This window comes from Anopheles arabiensis, chromosome 2 (assembly GCF_016920715.1).
Source record: "Anopheles arabiensis isolate DONGOLA chromosome 2, AaraD3, whole genome shotgun sequence".
Taxonomy (NCBI): domain Eukaryota; kingdom Metazoa; phylum Arthropoda; class Insecta; order Diptera; family Culicidae; genus Anopheles; species Anopheles arabiensis.
In genome coordinates, this window is record NC_053517.1 from 85420677 (window position 1) to 85440773 (window position 20097).

Genomic DNA, 20097 nt, shown 5'->3' on the forward strand with positions numbered 1-20097 from the left:
GAGCAATATGAATAATTGATATTGCATTCTGAACACAGTAGATTTTGTAGCCTATTTTGAAGGGAGAATCATAAAACGATGGATTGATAAGAGTCCAGTGTGCAACGGTTCATCTCGCTAGACATTTGATTTCTGGCATCCCTTCGGGAACGGATTTTTTAAAAATATTCCGTGTTCGGATAGGAAAAGGTACAATGAATGCATCTTTTAAAAGCTTTATTCATCATTGTAAAAGGTAACAAATATAATTGTTAAACACATAGTTATAAATCTGTTGAGTACTTTCATATTTTTAAGTATAAATCGCGATTATTTAGGCAGGAATGGGAGCTTGCTCGTAAAAATCGGGTTCATCTTCTGCTCCTTCGTTCGGTTGACTGCTGTCCAGCTAAAAATAATCAATGTTAGGATTATTCAGGTGTGATGCAATTTTATTAAAACAGGCAAATTAAAATGCTTACTGCACGCAACTCAAGGGGCGAGAAAAACTTCTCCATCTGTATCCGAATCGGCACCATGAATATCAGAAAGGACGGGAATGCCATTGCAAATGGTGATGATTTCACGGCTAGCATAACGGCTAACGCTAGTACCTGTATGAAGGTGAACAGATGCATCTTCCACGTCCGAACACGTCGCACAAATGGCACTTGTAGATGATGTTTAACTGGCATCAGGAACAACCGTAATCTGTTTAGGAAAAGCCAGAAAGATCATTGGACAAATGCTCACTGAACAGTTTTCGCTGCCATTTGTAAGCTTACCGCTCGAACAACTGCACTCCGCTCATGGAAGCAATGCCCAAGTAGAGAAAAACACCAAACAGCACAGACATGGGGATCAAGCGCAAGATCGGAGCCATTACTACTGAAAGCCCCACCAAGACCGATACCACAAAGCCCGATACTCGTTGCTCCTTCACGTCCGCGATGTGTGGCGTATCTCCTGGTGCATGAGTTCTGTGGAAAAAGTTCCCAGATTAATTTCTGCCTCTACACTCAACTTTGTTTATAATCTTCCTACCTAGACATGATAGTAACGGCTGATACGTGTGATACCGATCGGACCGTAGCAGCACTATGCCACGGCATACCGAAGAACCCACACACGGTGTTAATGACACACAGCAACACAACGTCCATGTGCAAACCGGAACCTTTCTTCAGCCCTCGCTCAGGCTTATCGACGATCAGCTCCGCAATGTGCGTCTCCATGAAGATCAGAATGTACATCAACAGTGCGGGAATACTTGCCAAGAAGGGCAACCAGCTGGGAACGCCACCCATCGGAATAAGCCATCCACGGCGTGTTTGATCGCTCGGTGAGAGACCCTCGGGTACGCTTAGTTTCTCCGTGTACACCTGTGGCGTCATGTAGTCAACTAGTACGAATATGGCGATCGAGATCGGTACTCCAAAATCACCGAGCGCACGTCGCGCAGTACGCCCCAGGAAGTGTGAGTTACGGAACAGCTTCAGGTAGTAGGCCAGCGAGAATGTTCCAAACATGAGGATGGTGCAGAAAAGCGCCGTATTTGGTTGGTTTCGAGGCCCCCTAGCATCTTCCGGAATGAGCAGGTGATCCATGTTTGAGACGAGTCCCAGCGTTCCATTCACGACCATTGTTAGGTTATTTTCGAGCAATCCAATCGAAGTAGTGCCATTGCTCACCTCCAGACAAGGCATAGGTAGAAGGGGTGCAACAGTAATGTTCTTGTACACATACTCAGACAACAGCGGATGTCGAACATACACAGATACGAGCTTTATGGAGGTTTCAAAGATGAACAGTAGCGTGATTAGGGCGGAAAAGATTTCCTGCGTAAAGCGAGTGAACATTCGCACGTACACACTACCCTCGAACGCGGACACGAGCAAAGCGATCACCACCAGCCAACATCCAACATACACGCGCACCGTGAGGAAGTTGAAGTCGTTCGAGATACAGAACTGATTCAGTGCCTCATCGAACAGGACAAGCGGACCGGTCGTGCCAATGATGAGCAGAGGCTGTCCGGCAAGCAGATGAAACACCATACCGAATATCGCATCTGACAGCAGAGATTCCGAGATGCCGATCAGGTTATCGGTTTTATCCGAACACAACCCTCCGAAGGTGATGGCCGTTGAGAGGGTCGCAAAGTACATAAAGATGGTCGCCGCCAGCGTCTCAGTGTTGAGTCCATCCATAATGTCGCTCTTGTACATCGGATAGCGACGCTTGATGTCGTTGATCACTCCACCCCACAGACGGTTGGTCTTCTGCAACGGGTTACTGGGCGGTTTCTTCCCATCACTCGCCCCTTCACCACCACCACTAACCGTTAGGAGCTTCTTTTCCTCTTCGCTCGTGACCAGCTGTGGTTGCTTACTCTTAATCATCTCGTCCAGTGCTTTCTTCTTGCGCAATCGGATCATGTCACTTCTGGCCTTGAGCTCCTCGAACGGCAAAAGTCCCTGACGCTCCCATTTGCTCGGTGGAAGCACGATCGAGTCTTCCAGGAACTCATCGATCGCGGACAGCAGCTCTTCTCGATCGTCCGCCTTATAGGCGATGTTGTGGAAATGCTCGTTCGACATGAGTGTTGCAATCGACCGGCCAACCTCATGGTAGTCCAGGTCGATTTTTTGAGGCCCGAGCAGAAGAAACAGGAAGCGCACGGGGATCGGTACCTCCGTAATGCTCGGCATCGGGATACCTTCCGCCAGCCGTACGAAAGCGATCGTGGGCTGCTCAAGAAAGTCGACCGCACCGACGAGGACGGTCGTTGCTTCGGCCCCCTCGGGAATGCGCTTCAGAATCGTGCACATCTTGATGTCTTCCTGGGAGGAGGTGTAGGATTCGTCGTTGATGTTGAGTCTCATCTCACTTTGGCCTCCCTGGCCATTGATCTCGACTACCGGTATGATACATGGTTTTCTGCTGTCATTCTTCACACTCTAAGTATTGGTGAAGAAATACGAAGATTGTAATAAGCTCGAAATTTTGAAGTTCACATTGGATAGCACCATGTCCCAAAAATATGAAAGTATCACACTCACCAGAATGCTCGTGAAGCTGCTTAACCTTCGCCTCGATCCGTAGAAGATTCCACCGTGCGCGTTCTCGTTGACATGCCGATGGCGCAGCAGCAGTGCCCGTGCAATGACCGGTTTATCATCCTCATGGATCAACTCACGAGCGACCATCTAAAAGAAGGGAGTATTTGTTGTTGATACCTCCATAAACGAGCACGCTACGTACTCCTAACGAACCTGCTCCACCACACGATGCGCAACTATGGACAAGTCATTTGCCTCTAGGTTCATCAGAACGACTCCCGTCTCGAGACAGTGGCGTAGATTCAGCAGCGAGTGAAACGACAGGGCGGCAACGTGTGGCCGGCCCCACCGATCGGCTCCCTCCTCCAAGTTCTCCTCGTACTTGATCCAGCGGGCCGTTTGCTTCCATTCCTGATTTTCTCCGCTGCCGGTCAGCTCGTTCAGCTGCACAAACACCTTGTGGTTTGTATCGTTAGCCTTATCCGACTCATTTATTTGGGCGCATGAGCTATTGATACTTCGGTTGGCGTTCTAGCAAAGTTGTGAGAAATTAGGGTCAAGGTCAAACGTGAATAAACAAAGTAAACTTCGTTGTAAGACAACACTATCCCTGCAATTGTTCTTTCAACGTGGTGATATGTCAAAGTTAGCGAAAACGTAGCCATGGGCAATGCGTAGTTGTCACATGTCACGTGAGCATAGGACTAACGATTCCGACTAAATTCCGCTGCCAAAAAAAACAACAAACAGCACTTACATTTATAAAGTGTCTCGCCAGCACACTCGATGCTATCGAGCTTTTACGTCTCATCGAACCGTCTGCGTACGGAATGTCGAGAAAATGAGCCATTCTTCACTTGCCACTTGCACTTCACTAACCACTCCAAGAATAAGACGTTCGTTTGTTCTAATATCAAACCAACTTGTCGATCTTTGCGATCTTGCTTCGCCAAGCGACGCACCCGAACTGATCGATCGTACCGGCCAGAACCGGCAAACCTTTTTCAATGTTGACCGGGCTTGCCAATCGGTGGCGTTGTGGTGCCAAAATACACGTGACAACCGTGTCGGGTGCATCACGAAATGTTAATATCGCTAATTGAGTAACGCCCTGCCGACCGGCAGTTTTGGACACTCCTGGAACCGGTCAAGACTGTGACGGTGTGGTTGTAATAAGTGAGTGAGCTATCAAACGTTTTCGTTCGAAATTGTGAGCATATGTGTGTGTGTGTGCACGTTACACGCTTTGATTTTTGTGTGACGTATCATTTAGCACCTAGGTACGAATGTGGCACGTTTTGCAATGAAAACAGCACACACAAGGGTGGTCTCTATTTTCGGTGCCCGGCGAGCGCCATCAATTATGAAGCGCTGGAGCGTCTGGCAAGGAAAGGTTCTATTTTAAGGGCTTTTAGGGGGGCTTTTATGGGGAAATCCCGTCACGGGACGGGCGGATACATTCCACAATCAAACAGAGGAAACCCCCTTGTTATGTAAAAATGGTTGATATTGCACGACGCATCAAGGGATGTGAAATGAAACTCGAAGCAACGTCCAGAGTATATCTTCGCATCACGCCATCACCTGTTTGAATGCATTCCATTGTTTTATGCACCAGAAAGAAAATTCCATGCGCATGTTACAGGCGTACACGGTTACAGTGCAAATAATAAATGTGATTAAAATGGTACTGTTTGGACTTAAGTTCAGATCAATTAAGTTTTATGCGTATCCAAGCAGTGGCAAGAGAAAAGATTTTTAATGAACACTCATTGTGTACAACGAACACGTGACCTGATGGAGACGCCTAATGTTTTATAAACCATTCTAACATTTGCATTGGTATGTTACCGTTTTTTGAATAATTATTGAGGATTTTTTTTTAAATTTTTTTATTCGTTGTTTCTCGATTATGCAAGACACATACATGTAGTAATTTCTGAATCTACCATCCTTCCTTTAATATAAAATTTCCACTTGCAGAAGATTAATGCGAGAATTCGGGATTCAACAGATGTTCTAATGAGGCAATATTTTAATTAAAAAATAGATAGAGACTATTAAAAATAGAGACTATTAATTGAACTCTATTTCCATAATTGAAACTTCTTTTACGATCAATCGTTTGGAAATAATCTTTGAAGATGGTCATTGCCACCAAATTTTGGTTCCAAGACATCAATGTTGGAGCTGTGCGCATCCTTGTTTGCCTCTAACGCACCTATTTTGTCTGTAAGTTATCAATTGTTTACTCTTAGGGAAATTAAGATAATTTCACAATATATTTGATTACGGTAATAGAAGTTTTACATCACCTTCAATACAAAAACCGTGTTATTTGATTATTTTTTGTGAAAAAATTATGAAATTTTACAAATACTTAAGTCATTGTTTATATCTGATACATATACCAAGTTTTTCACTACATTAAAACATCAAAATAGGCATAACAATTGTTAAATTTTACATAATTTCAATGTATATCAAAATTAGTAGTAGTTCTGTAGTAAATTATTTCTTCTTCTTCTTCTTCTTCTTCTTCTTCTTCTTCTTCTTCTTCTTCTTCTTCTTCTTCTTCTTCTTCTTCTTCTTCTTCTTCTTCTTCTTCTTCTTCTTCTTCTTCTTCTTCTTCTTCTTCTTCTTCTTCTTCTTCTACTTCTTCTTCTTCTTTTTCTTCTTCTTCTTCTTCTTCTTCTTCTTCTTCTTCTTCTTCTTCTTTGGCACAACAACCGCTGTCGGTCAAGGCCTGCCTGTACCTACTAGTGAAGTGAGCTTGGCTTTCAGTGACTTATTGTTACCATAGCAGTATAGTCAGTCCTACGTATGGGGGCACGGTCTATTCGGGGCTGGAACCCATGACGGGTATGTTGTTAAGTCATACAAGTTGACGATTGTACCACCAGACCGGCCCAAGTTATTCATTACTTTACATAAATTCAATATTAAATGTTGGGGCACACAGTTTCAGGCGTTATTACGTTAAATTTTGTAAATAAATCGATTGACTCACAGTCAAAACATTGATGTCTTACGGATAAAAATGTTGTGCACTTTTCAAAATTGATGCCTTAGAGGCAAAAATAATGACACCCTCTCAAAAATTGATGGATAATAGACAAAAATAGGCAAGCTAGAGCCACAACTTTGTTGCAACGACTGTAAAGTGTAAATAAACACTCAAAATATCAATAATATTTAAAACACACTAAGCACATGGTCACTGTTTTAAACCGGATTTGAGAACCACTGGTCTAAAACAAGCAACAACTATCCCCCATTGCTTGCCATCGCAGTTCTGTGAAGATACCAATGAAAAGAAAAAAACAAATACACACCCCCAAAACCATCTCTCCGGGATTCAAAAATGGCGAAAGCATTTCATGGATCGCCGTCCATTTACTCCCCCTATTGAGTCGTTCCTTTAAAAAACATGTAGATGGTAGCTAAAATTTCAATTTCATACCACAAAACCATCTTCAGCGGTTTCTTCGGTTACGCCTTCATCCCTATAATCGTTTCGCAGTGTCCACCTCGGGGGGCCCTCTTGGAGTGGGCGCAGCACAATTAGGAAAAGTATCCACCGACACCGTCTGCCATGATCTATACTTCATGGTGAAAAAAAAAACATCCACGCCGCAGGGGTTGTAGCGTACAGAAGACAGAACAGAACCCTAAATAGCGCCCACCAGTACTTCAAGCTTCATTTCCGGTCTTGTGCACAGCGTGTGCGACCGCAAAACCTTCTTCAACCGTATCCGGCCGACGCGGCGGTGTAGCAGTGTTTTTCCCATTTGTTCGCCTCGCCAGTCAGGTCTCGGCCGCTTTAGTCAAACAGGTAACCAAACAATCCATTTATTATTCATAATATTTACACGGAATATTATTCCCCGTGCCAGAACCGTAACGCTCTCTCGCTCTGTACCCTTTTGTGCTGATCCGCTTTACCCGGGGCACTTTTAGATGGGTTTTCCACCACGCCAGCACGCGCGGCACGGGCCACCGCATCGTTTCGGTTCGGGGTGTCAACGAGGTATTCGATTGACAGTTTTCTTATGTTTTGAAAACTTCCACCGAAAGAATAAGTGTGGTTTGTGAAGAAACTTTCTTTGGAGTTTTATGTTTAAAGAAACGGTGAGTTCATGCTGTTCCTGGTGGTGGAAATAGTTCTGAGATATAATACTTTACTGCTTTTCAGTTGTGCTGCATGGCACTTTCGTTGCATATACTTCTAGACACGTTGTTAATGACTCCTTTAGTCGAATACAAGCAACCTTCTCGCTACGGTTCGATCTGGCATTCTGAACACTCGATCGATAATCCTCTCGTGTGCGCGCACTCTTAACGCTTCAATTGGTTACGGCACATTTTTGCTCGCTTCAAGCACGTACATTTGAGAAAACACGTCAGAAGCGAATGGATGGCATCGCCTTGTGCCTCTCTGTGGACAAGCACAACGCTATCTATTTCAATGCAATATGGATTTCGATTTCCCCTTGAATGTAAAGCTAGATAAAACACAAGCACAGCGGGGAATGGGTCCAAACAGAACCAATTCTGGATTCCCCCCCCCCCTTTAGCAGCTTAACTAACCTTCCATCTTTTTTGGCCAGCGCAAAGCGTCAGTTGAGAATGAGTGTGATAAATGGCAATTAGTACGTGCTGAAACAATTGCTTTAAAAAAAAACACACACACATACACACGTGCAACGGTTGGGTTGAGTGTTGAAGAGGTGAAAAACAACAGAAAAAAGGCAGACACACACACGTAACACCGAATGAGCAAACAGCACTCGGGGGAGAACTACGGCCGACATTATACAAAAAGCAAGAACACCAGAAAAAAAGGGAAAATAGTTGCACAAAAGCTCCGTACTCACTATCTCTCTCGCCGGTTTTTGGTACAAATCCCCAGCTCAGTCACACCCGGTGCACTAAAAAGGGGAAAGCCGAAGCAAACAAAAACAGCTTGATACGGGGGGGAGACCCTCCCCAAATCCAAGCAGCACTCGCGGGATAAGACAACGTCGTAGCAAGCCATGATCGAAATCTGGCAGCAGTACCGTAGAGGCTGCGATGTTGTTTGGTCGTTGTTTTGCTTCTTTTCTGTTGTTCTTGTATGCGTTGTATGTTCCCCCGTTTTGCTGTTGCTGATGATGATGATGATGTAGGGGTCCGGCGCTTCCGCTTTCCCTGTCTCTGCTTTCATCTTTCAAAAGCCACACACTTTCATACACTTTCGGTAGCTTTGCGGTGCAGCTAGCGGCGCACCCGGGGTTTGATTGCACTTTAGTGTTATTTTCTCTTTTCATTTTCGGTTGGCTAGCGGGTAGTAAAACCATCCCGCCTTTTTCCTGCGAGATGCAATCCCACAGAGATGCAATACGAGATGCTCACAACGAGAAGCTCGTAAAGTGTGGCAGAGGAAAAAAAAAAGATCGTTTCTTGTTGCTGCCCTCAACCATGGGCGCACGATCGTTTACAAGTGGCTTGATAATTGGCTAAAAGAAACCCGAAACCTCTAACCCCTCTATGAATGGGGGAATACTTAGCACCGTCCGGAAGACCGTACACACTTGAACAGTCTTATCGTTGTAATTTTGATTTGAACATGCGATACTCCGGTTGCGATTGTGATGGTTTTTTTTCCATTCCGTTACATCTCCGGAGGGAAATGAATGAATCGTACTTTCACTCAGGAGCGTTGCTTTGCTTCCTTCTTCCTCTACCAGTCACTGTCTTATCTCCAGCTTACATACAGATAAATACATCCATTTTCTATACGTGTTTCGTTTCGTTTGGTCCCGATTTCTTTTTCCGCGTACTCACGTAATAACACTTCCAGTTAATAATTTATCACTTCATCCCAGATGTGATGCTCGTTGCCCGGAAGTGTGAAACTGCTGCATCATTGAGTGAGGGTAGAGGTGAGAGTGGGGATGATTTTTCCGTTTGGAATGGTTTATTTCTGGAACGCGTTGGAGCGCGTGTTTTATTTTCCCCAGCACGTGCAAGTAGGAAAGTTGAATGCTCAATAATGCAGGAAGAAGTGAGCTAACGTAAAGCGGTATTAAATTTGAAGAGACCACGCGAAAACGTTGCATAGAGGGGGGATGATTTTAGCGAGGAAAAGTGCACTTTTGCTTGTCTATTTATTGATTATCTGGACTTATATTGGATTTTGTTTGCAGGAATATACATAGAAAAGATTTATAGGTGTATTTTTCTATACATTTTCTATAAGATTTTCTTCGTATAAGGTGCTTTTTTTATTCAATTTACATTTACATCAATTTTTTATGTTTATTATGCAGATTCAAACTAAGCCGCTTCTTTTGTGTCGTTTGATTTTTTACATTATTTCCTTATATGAATGGGATATTTCCCTATATGAATTTTCTGTACATGAAAAAGGTTTGTTTTCATGTTATTGCCCGGTTTGGTTTTTTCTTACACTTCAAATAAATGAGTAAAGTTTAATATATTTGTTTTGGATTTTATTTTACTTTCTAATTGTTTGATGGCAACTTTATTTAACTATTTATATCGTTTAGTACTTTAAGTAAAAACATAAATCAAAACCATTCATAAACGATAATTTGAGCGTTTTTTACGTTTTAGCAACAAAACATACTGCTACCATCACTGTTTTGCTGAAATAAAACACAAATCTTCAAAAAAAATCTTCAAAATCTCTACAATCCATCGCTTGTTTCCATTTTAATTGGACCAATGAAGTAGATGGTGAGAAAATCCCTTTCCGTGTTTTTAAACTCTAGAGACTGGAGTGAGAAAAAAGGAAGCACACACACAAACACATACCTAAAAGAAGTGCTAAAAATACTTGGTGCAAAATAAATTACTCGAAAGCGCGAAACGAGGGTTTTCCATTAAATCCTTTAGCGTGAAAGTGGGCAAAAAAAAGAATAACTGGGAAGCTGAAGAGAGAGAAAAAAACACATTCACAGGAGAACGCTTGAAGCCTAGCGCTATCTAATTCCGTACCATGTACCCTGTCCGGCAAGAGGGGATTCTGGTGGGATTTGTTGGAATATTTTCGACATGCTATTGAAGTGGTACCGTCCTTTTTTTTCAAACTTCACTTTTCCTTTTCCTTGTACTCTATCGGGCTTTCGGCTTCCAGTTTAGTGAGTTGCTATTTTAAGGTGGGCGAGAGTTTCAAATGAACAAATGTCCGTTTTGGTAGTGAACAGAAGAGAGGAAAAAACTGCAATGACGTGTACTGCAGGGAAAGTGTCGGAGTGATAAAAGTGAGCAGTAGTAATGGAAGCAAATATCAAGATTAAAATCAGTTCATTTAGCTGACTGGACGGGGGGCTGAAGGTGGATGCAGAGGTAGAAGGTAAAGGAAATAGATCGTCCATCAGTTGCAGCAGCTACTGTGACGGTTGTATTAGTCGGCGCTCTGACAGCTAGCGAACAAGGCATGCAAACAAGACTTTTGTGCGATATGTGCTCATTCATCTGTTTCTTGTCTTATAGAACTGCATTGATGCTATTTAACACACATTTCCGGTGGTTTATGAAAAATTTGCCTGGTTTATACCATCATTCATGTATACCATCATTCGAGTAAATCAACTATAATTCAACAAATAATTTGTTGAATATTGCAAAAAAATTAACAAAGTCACATACACGTGTCAAAATGTGTAAAAAAATATTTAATATAGCACCCAGCTGTAGCTAATCGAAAGTCAAATTATGCTCAGAAAGAGCGATGCCATACTTCACAGACAAATTGACCTATTTGAGACAAGGTTTGTTTTGTTTGTTCAAGATTGTCTGACATAGAGGGCCTTCACGATTCTAGTCAGTTTTTTGTATGGAGTTTGACAGTTGGAGGCTGAAATCATGTAAACACGCCATACAAAACCACACAAAAAACTAGCCTGCAATTTTCAGTCTAGATTATTCTAGCCACAAAGCAAGAATTGGATTCGAGTACCTGCTCAAAAACACGGTGTTGTTTACATTTATCCCAAGGTGCATTAAAGAAATCAGGTGATCGAATCTGGAATCAAAGTGTATGTAGTCCAGGTGGTCTCATAGCATTTTTTTATAACCATATTTGAATATCACTTTTTGACAGAACGAGTGAAAACTTTTGCTCCAACGAGCTTTCTGGAGGCTTGACAAATACACAAAACACTCTTAAAATCTTTAATCAGAAGCAGAAGTGATAAAAAACTTCTCTTCTAAATTCATACACCTTGGGATAAGCCTGTATATGGCCGCGGGGCGATGGGGCTTTCTCAAGCTGAGAAATCATTCTCAAACATTCATTTAAGTTTCTCAAGCACTCAAATCTTGTTCTCAGACGCGAGCCCGTGGCCGTCATCAGTTTTTCTCACTTTGAGAAACTGATATTGCCACTCATGCTTTATTTGGAGCTTTAAATTCAAAAAAAATATATTTTTGATTTTTTTATTTTTGTTTCAATTATAAACATTGAATACATTTTCCAAAGTGTTTACCGAAAAACAAATAGCTCATATTTCAGTTGGCCGATCGCTGCATCGTCAACTTTCTCAAAGATTCTCAAAAATTCTCAAAACCGATTTTGTTCCGATTCGACAAACGCTGAGAACGAGGATTTCTCAAAAGCAGTCATGAGTGCTTGACAAAGTGAGTGTTGAGAATCCTCATGGCCCCGCGGCCTATTATACCCACTTAGATAGTTGCTCGAAAACTGCTATGCAATGCAAACAGCTAACAGGCTGAAATTTCACCCTACGAACTTACAACGGAAAGGGCCCCATAAACGGTTTTCCGGGTAAGTTTATATTGTGAACGGCATTATTCAACAATCGCGAGAGGTTTTTTTAACAGCCTAGCTGTCACAAATAATGACAGCTGATGAAAAACATCTTGCATGTTTTTAATAGTGCTGTTCCCATTGAAAACTGAGCCGAAAAACAGTGTAATACCATACGATTGTTCGAGTCTTATAACTATCGACAGCTGACAGAGCATCGCCTTAGTTACGAAGGGGACGTCAAGGCTAATGGAAGCGGACGAACGAAAAAAAATGTTAAAAATAACACCAAGTTGAAGTTGGAGGAGAGTGCACAAAAAAAAACAACCATTACCGAAAGATCCTGATTCTGGGACAGTTTCTGTTTTCATGAATGCATAGGAATTTAAAGAGAAAACAGAATGAAAAAGCACAACCCATCATGCCATCAGAAAGGGTAGTCTGGATGGAATTTGCTGTGTTCGTTTGGGAGCGATGAAGATCAGAGCAAAAGAGGGTCCAGCCTTTTTTCTTCTTCGATTTTAGTTCCTATCGGGTTTTCTGATGGACAAAAATCGACGCAAAGATTTAGTTCCTCATCAACAGCGGTGGCTAAGGGATGGGAAATGCAGTAGAACGCTGTAAACTTCTCAAGCAAAGGAACCGATAGAATAAAGCATTCCAGGCAAAATAAAGTAAAATGCAAAAAAACCGGTGCCCATTCTATTCCAATCGCTGCATACCGAGAGGAGCGGGCAAAAAGCTCGATAACCGTTGATCGAGGAAAATCGATTCTGTCGTTTTCGGTTAGAGCATAATTTACCGTATCAGATTAGTGAGGGAGAATGAAGGAAAAGAGAGAGAGAGAGGAGAGGCAAATGAAAAAATAAAGGAAGACGAAGAAAATGACATCCAATTCTCTAGTGTTTGGGTCGTCCTTACTTCGGTTTCGGACCTTCGTCGTTGGGAAGAGTACAGCCCAGCCATGTTCAACCATCTACCGCTTCGCTGTAGCCCACTTTGTTGTCAGGATAATTCCTCTTCAACTATATTCCAACATCCAGAGGCCCCGGAGGAGGTTAAAGCCCTCTGCATGCTGCCAGATAATTCCGGGTTTCTGCCCGAACTTCTGTAGCTCCAACCAAAAAAAAAAGGGAATTACCCAATGTGCTACGATGGTGTAATGATGCTGGTGTGCTGGTGATGCCCATTGCAAGGGAGAGCTGCAAAAGGAGGCCCTTTTTTGGGCGTCCCTTCATTTTACGATTTTCATTCGCACGATAATCTCGCCTGCATTGGAAATTCCGGCAGGAGGAGGACGAGTGCATGAGCTGCCGTTATCCATTGGTCATTGAGGAACCGGCCCAAGAACACCAAAAAATACCGATGAGTAACAACATACACACACACACACCCCAAAGTAAATGCAATCAGGAAAAAGTGGACACACACACACATTTGCCTTTCACGTGCAGGAAATGAAAATCCTTTCAAGCCTAGCTTGACCTCAGCCTGTGGTGCGAAGGGCCTGCAGGGATTGAATATTTGGAGCGAGGATATTTGCCGCTTGTTAACAAACGGTTCGACATATGTAAAGTAGAATACCAGTTGATTTAAAGTTATCCCCTAGTGGCGGGGATGCCACTGGCTGACCTCGGGGTCTGAAAGGCTTTCGGATGGACGACAGGATAGGCTTTAAGCATGATCGAATGGTGCACCTAGCCTCAGCTCAGCAGCTCGGAGATACAAGGCTGGTCGATGGTGTAATTAGAGATACAGCTGCAGGTGGAGCAGTGTGGTTGGATGATATGGATGAATGTTCAGATTAGTGGCATGTTTTAAGCAGAAAAGATACATTTTTTACAGAGTTCTTTATTGGATTTATACAACCAGAGATACGAATATTAATTACAAAATACTTTTTTATACATCTTTGTTGCAAGGACTGAGGAAATGAATATCTTCATACACTACTGCTAATACACTGAAGTCGATCTACTCCACAATTTCAACGAAAGCTTCTCGAAACATCAACACCTAACTCGTTTATCAAAACTCATTCCCACCTGTTCCTCCTCAGTGATTAAAATGCTCCCTCCGTCACACTGTGTGATAGTGGCATTAATTTTCGCATTTGTGCTGATTACGCCATTGCTAGATGATGAATTATTCCGTAGCTCATCCATCTAAGGTTGCTTCATTAGAGAGGCACACAACACACACACACAGACAGACACCTGCTCAAACGCAGTCCTTACCGGGTGAAGGATTTCATAAGAAAGGAAAAGACAACCAACACTCTACGCTTTCCCAGATCTGTATCAATGTTTGTGTAATGCAACGCATCACTAATGAATCCAATTTCAAGCTCTACGCTCTTTTGGCTTTGCCGCTTCGGTGTGCTTTCTTGTGCGCAAAACTACATAACCAAATCACAAAACTCCGTTTCCTATTTTGCTTCTCCAGCTTGAAAGGACAGTCTCTTTGCCTCTGCAGTGTTATGCTTTGCTGCAAATGAGAAAAATGCCACAAGAATAGATTGCCATTCATTTTCTTCTCGTTCGTTTAGTCACTGGGCGGTGCTGCGGTGTGATGAAAGCTGTATTACGCTGGACTTAATCCTGTACAAACGCTCTTGCCGACACTTGTGCGCGATGGGCGACGTCTTGAGGGGAGGCGGTTGGTTGCTAAATTGTTTCATCACCTCCGAAAGGCAATGCCGGAAGCCAGTGGGACTTCAAGCTGGTCGAGGACACTGGAACCGTCCACTGGCTTGATAAATTGGTCAACAACCGAAACGACGACCCAAGGGCAGCTTTTCTAGCAGCCTTTCCTACACACTGGACGCACTGAACCTCTCAACTTTTCCAAGTGGAAACGAACAGATAATTGTGTTTGTCTGTTTGTCCCTCGACAGAGCACCAAGGTGGGCAAGTGTGTGCCACTCTTGCACCACACAGCCACTCACACAGGAAACGCTTGACTCATCATGAAAAATGGATCCCATTACGGATCCTGCGGACTGTAGTAGGCCTGCTCGCGGACGCCCCGGCAAAGGTCAACCGTCAAAGGCCGTCCGATAATGATAAGCTATTTGGCCCATGCTGTCAGCTGGTGTGCAAAAGGTTTCAACAACCGGCGGGAGGATGCGAAATTTGTCCCAAAATCAACTGTCCGCCGCTTTTCTTCCCTTATGGGGGGAAGGATAGAAGTCACCATAAAACTTCACGTCAACTTAACGGGTCGGTCGGTGAAATGTGACCAAACAAAAGTACAACTTCCCAACCACCACCTTCACAGCGAAATTAAAGGAAAAGTGAAAAGTTATGAGCCGCAACCCGTCGCCAGTGGCGGTGAAACTGGCAAACTGACTAACAAACCTTTTTGAGGGTCGACACACAGTGCACGGTGTGATAAATGCTACGGTATGATACCGGCAACTTTATCACGTCCTTTGCGATTTGTCGCATCTTTTGCAAAGGAATCCGTTTCGGGGCTTTATTCCTTGACTTGTGATAAGAAAAAGCGCACAACGCAAGGAATTAAATTCACCCGAAAAAGGAAAGGAAGACTAAAAGTGGCCCGCACAAACGTCACACGCATCTCAATTGCAGAGATTCAGGCGCCGACCAACGGAAAAAGGGTAAATCTGTCATCGTTGAGCGTTTTTTCTTCTCTATTTTGAAAGGATTTGCTTTTTTTGTCTGTGTGTTTGAAATATTTACAAACCGACGGAACGGAAGCGGTTTGTAGTTGTGGAATCTTCTCGAGGGATGTTTCGCTTGGAAGAATTCATCCCATCGTCCGGTTCCACTTGAAAACGCTTCTCCAGGCGTGTGTGTGTCAAGTGCAGGTGAATGAAGATGATTCAAGAGATTGGGATTTAACGCGAACGGCACACAAACACACACAGATGATGGGATGGATCCAAAAAGGAAAAAATACCAAAAAAACATCATCACAATCCTTCAAACAGCAGTCTCAAGGTAAGCTATTTTCCTACTTTCCGCTTCCTGTTGCAGGTTTCAGGCTCGGGTTTAATGGCACACCATGTGGATCGTGAACAGATTTGGTTGCCCACGGTGTGTCCGCACGAGTCCCACGAGGGGTTCCACTTCTAGTCCAGGGTCGGAATGCTCATTCTTCTTTCTTGCGTCAGGGAAATGGACCGTAAATTGGATTGGATTTTATACGTTCCGAGTACGGGTTTCGTTCTTGTGTATGGGTGATTTTGGCGATGCCATGCTGTGTGATCCTCGGCAAATGATCGGATGCGAGCAGATAAGGATGGTCCCCCCAAAACGCTGTCCCAGTTCTTGCGCAGCGCGTGATTGTTCGAATGAAATCGATTGAAAATAATGAAGCAATGACCGGTGGCGGTGGCGGAAAGATGAATAACAAAAGCGGAAGGAATGTGTTTTGTTATCGTTTGCTCCTGTCACTGGACATAGCCGTGCTATGCTTATCTGTGGATAGCGGAGAAGGCAAAAGGGCAAACAAAATCGTTCCACTTTCAAAATGACGGGACAAAGAATTGGGCTTTTCTTTAGGAGTAGAGAGCGAGGAATGGGAAAAAAATGGACATGGGCAGAATGGATTTTATTCATTTAGGAAATAAATCGTCAGGTCGAATCAGGTGAATGAATACGAATCAAGCGGATCTGGATGTAAGAAAATAGGAAAATCAAATAGAAAGTTGGAATACTATGGACTGGCTTTTTTTTGGTCTAAAAATTTAACTTTGTTTGCCTTAAATTAGCTCTAATTACTAGAATCTGGAATGCTTTTCTTCGTTAACATCATTTCAACCTACCAGCTCGGACAACGGCTGTCAGTCCGTGCGCTTAATTCACTCAAAACAGCGTTAATCTCATCAGTAATCCAACATAATTCAGTAAACCATCTTGCATCAAACGACGCGTGGACGTTGTTTTCCTTTCTTTCTCTCTCGCGCGCGTTAAATGATTAACGACGTTGCTCACTGCGCCCTACGTGAAACCGTTCGCCTACGCCACTGCATGGAAGGCCCGAAGTTTTTTGATTAATTCAATAAAACGTAAGCTCACCGGTTGCGTACGCATCCGCATTTGTTGTCGGTGCTACGGTGAGAAAATTAAAATTATTCCTACCTTTTCACCCCGGTATTTCCCCTATTTCCGAAGGAACCATGAAAGCTTCTTGAAAGCTTACAGGAGACTTTCGGCATTCTTTTGCTTTTTCCACCACTTTGTTGCCGCCTGTAGGGAAAATCCTTTGTGTACGGTTTTCCCAGCGGTAAATGGCGATGTGGTAAGCAGGGAAGCGCGATGCTCCCTGGGCAGAGCGCGTTGGCGCTAAGCCAGGGGCAAATTAAAACAAAATTAAAGGAACCGTAAACTTGCGCGCATGGTGCGCTTGCTGCTTTCCCGTTTTCTTTTTCGCTCACAACACAGCCTCAACCTACCCCGGGAAAGGGCTTTACTTCCACGAGCTGAATCCTCCGGCCGGGTGGCACAAAGGCCATCGCCGCCAGCTTGCACAACTTCACCAATATTTCAAACCCCCCAGTCTCGGCAGCCGAGGAATGGGGGATGTTTCCTGCTGAGCTGGCTTCTTGCAACGCTTAGCAGAAACAGCAGTAGCCAAGAAGAAGGAGCGCGTGCTGTGTCTTCAGACATTGGTTACCGTCGCTACTCATCGCTCGCACTGCTCGCCGTACACTCTGGACGGATTTCGCGGCCCGGTTACTCGGATTACGGATGATTATCTCCGGGACGCGCGATACGCGATGGCTCATCTGTATGATAATTTAATCATCGTAAGAAAAGATTTTTATCCAACGCCCCGAAGGGAAAGATTTGAGTGAGCAAAGCACTCGGAGCTTCTTGGGGAGAGCACCGGACAGACGACTAGACGCGATTTAGGTATTTATGGGTGGGGTAGCAAGCACGCCATACGCTTCGAGTACAGTAGTGAGTTCAGCAAAAATGCAGAGATTTAATGGTTCTGAGAACGGTTTTGCTGAATTGACGGAATTGCTTCTAATGCTAAACGTATACAAAGTGGATAGTTTACTTGATTTAAAACTCCTTTTCAATTTCAACGTCACATGTAAGTCACATATGTTAAAGCCATCGAAATGTCACACACAGCCAGGCAGCAGTTCTGGGTCATTTACTAGCGTCAACTCCTTCCATACAGGGCGGCAGTATCCTTCCGTCTTCCCGTGAAAAAAAAACGCGATGGATCATGACAGAACGCCCTGAGCAAGTGCTTCAATCTCGTACCGCGAACGACCCAACACATCCGTACCAAACACACACACAAACGCCATTCAACCAAGCACTCCCAGAATGTCGCCCAAAAATAATGCAACGTAACGTTCCGCCATACCTCACACTTCAACCTGGCACACATGTCATGTGCCATCACAGGCACCCTTTTGCTTGTGATAGGTTGCCCTAAAGCAACTGCTTTCCTGCCAGCTCCTGTGCAGCCAATTCGGGCGATAGCTTGTTGTGATACGTGATACGTTGATTTCGTTACACCGAATAAAGACGGAAAGCTGTTTGCCTTGCCCCGGAGGTTTTCGCGCCGTTTTGCCATTTGCCCACCGTTCGTTCCGAAAGCGATCCAGTGCTCCCGAAAGTGCTGCGAGCAAGTCGCAATGATATTGCTTTCCCGCGAGCTTTTCCGCGGGAATGGTTCGAAATTGCAATACCATGTACGGAGCGCGCGCGCGATTTTGGAGACGTCAGGAAACTGAGCGTCTTTACGTTTGTGTAAACGAAATCGTAGATGTGCTTTTTTGTCGTTTTTCCTTTCCGTTGAAGGTGTTTGGAAATGTTGCAATTTGTGATGGTTTTAGAGGGCATTCTGGTTTGGGTTGTATGAGGTACGATTCAATTATGGTTGCAATGTTGTAACTCGATTCAGGTTTGTTGCAACAGATGACACTCGTTGTAAGGACGATGGGGAAATGAATAGGGAAGAGCTAGGGACAATTTGTACAATGGAATCATCTGATTTTGATGTGATCATTTTATCGTTTGGAATTTATTTATAACATGAAAATCGAGGCCTTTCACGATACTAGCCACCTTTTTAATATGAAGTTTGACAGTTGGCGGCTGAAATCATGTAAACATTCCATACAAACCCACACACAAAACTAAACTGCGATTTTCAGCCTAGATTATTTCAGCCTCAAAGCTAGAATTAGATTCGAATACCTGCTCGAAAACATGGCAAAAAGTGTTTTCATTGATCCAAAGGTGCATTAACGAGATTAACGAGGTGGAGGAGTCTAGAATCAATGTGTTTGTAGACTAGGTGATCTCATCCCATATAGTTTAACACCTAATTTCTGAATAAGAAAAGGTCTTTTTGACAAAACGGGTGAAATGAATTTCCATAAGAACGGATCGTGTTTCATAGTACCACATACGTCGCAGAAATTGGTCTCTTCATCGTAGATGTTATATCGAAACAAAAATGAATGTTTAGTCGTTCTGATTTGATGTAGCTCACAATTAGCAGTATTTCAGGCGTTTGAGGAACTTATAATGAATAGAACGAAGGTTTTAAGAGTGTTTTGTGTCTCAAGTTATCAAAGTCGTCAAGTTACCAAAAAGCCTGTTTGAGTAAAAGTTTTCACCCGTCCTTTGCAAAAGGTTACATTAAAATTTGGTTATAAAAAATCACCTGGTCTACATACAATTTGGAAATGTGTATGCATGGAATGACAGATGTCTCCCACAATGTCGTCCAACAGAAGCGTTTAAAATCAACCTTCTACATACCTTGGGATAAGCCAACCTGTATATTATACCCACTTTGATAGCTGCTCGAAAACTGCCGAAAGCTGCACAACAGCTGACAGGCTGATTTGAGCCTACGATTTTAAAAGCGAAAAGGACCCAATAACAGTTTCAAACCTACCTGAATGATCCGAAGTGTTGTCATTTCTTCGCTATACAGGGGATAATTTGTCTACTATCAACCTTAAGCTTAAAACGCTTTAAATATTCCAAATCGCAGGAAAAGATCAACACATTCTCACGCTTTGCCTTGACCATGAAACATGCCAACGTTCTTCGCTGCATTAAAAATGGCACAATAAAAAGGGACGAAAAGCAACTTCCTTCCATTTAGCTTTACACTCGTATCACGAACACAGCTATACTGCATGTAAAGGAGCAATAATTATGTTACAGCGAGAAGCAATCCACACTCCCACACTTTCAGTTCTTTTCAAAGCTTCCGTTCGCACTCGGTTGTTTGTTTTTATTGAAAGCAATTTCATTAACACAACGGCAGCGA

General features: G+C 43.4%; 1 protein-coding gene across 1 annotated transcript; it reads right to left on the reverse strand.

Annotated features, from left to right (window-relative positions):
* Positions 1-201: 201 nt before the first annotated feature.
* LOC120895742 (anion exchange protein 3-like) lies at positions 202-4045 on the reverse strand. Its single transcript, XM_040299319.1, has 7 exons — positions 3799-4045; positions 3255-3572; positions 3042-3188; positions 1024-2939; positions 765-959; positions 462-690; positions 202-388 (listed from the first exon to the last, which is right to left on the reverse strand). The coding sequence occupies exons 1-7, from the start codon at positions 3889-3891 to the stop codon at positions 314-316; spliced, it is 2973 nt and encodes a 990-aa protein (XP_040155253.1). The 5' UTR covers positions 3892-4045; the 3' UTR covers positions 202-313.
* Between the last annotated feature and the right edge of the window lie 16052 nt (positions 4046-20097).

What these genes read in the sequence shown, in the direction of transcription:
- LOC120895742 (XM_040299319.1), bottom strand. Translation starts at nt 3,891, where the DNA reads ATGGCTCATTTTCTCGACATTCCGTACGCAGACGGTTCGATGAGACGT. An exon ending in GCCGTTACTATCATGTCTAG is followed by an intron (nt 960 to 1,023) that starts GTAGGAAGATTA and finishes CTTTTTCCACAG; the next exon opens with AACTCATGCACCAGGAGATA. An exon ending in GGAGTGCAGTTGTTCGAGCG is followed by an intron (nt 691 to 764) that starts GTAAGCTTACAA and finishes TTTCCTAAACAG; the next exon opens with ATTACGGTTGTTCCTGATGC.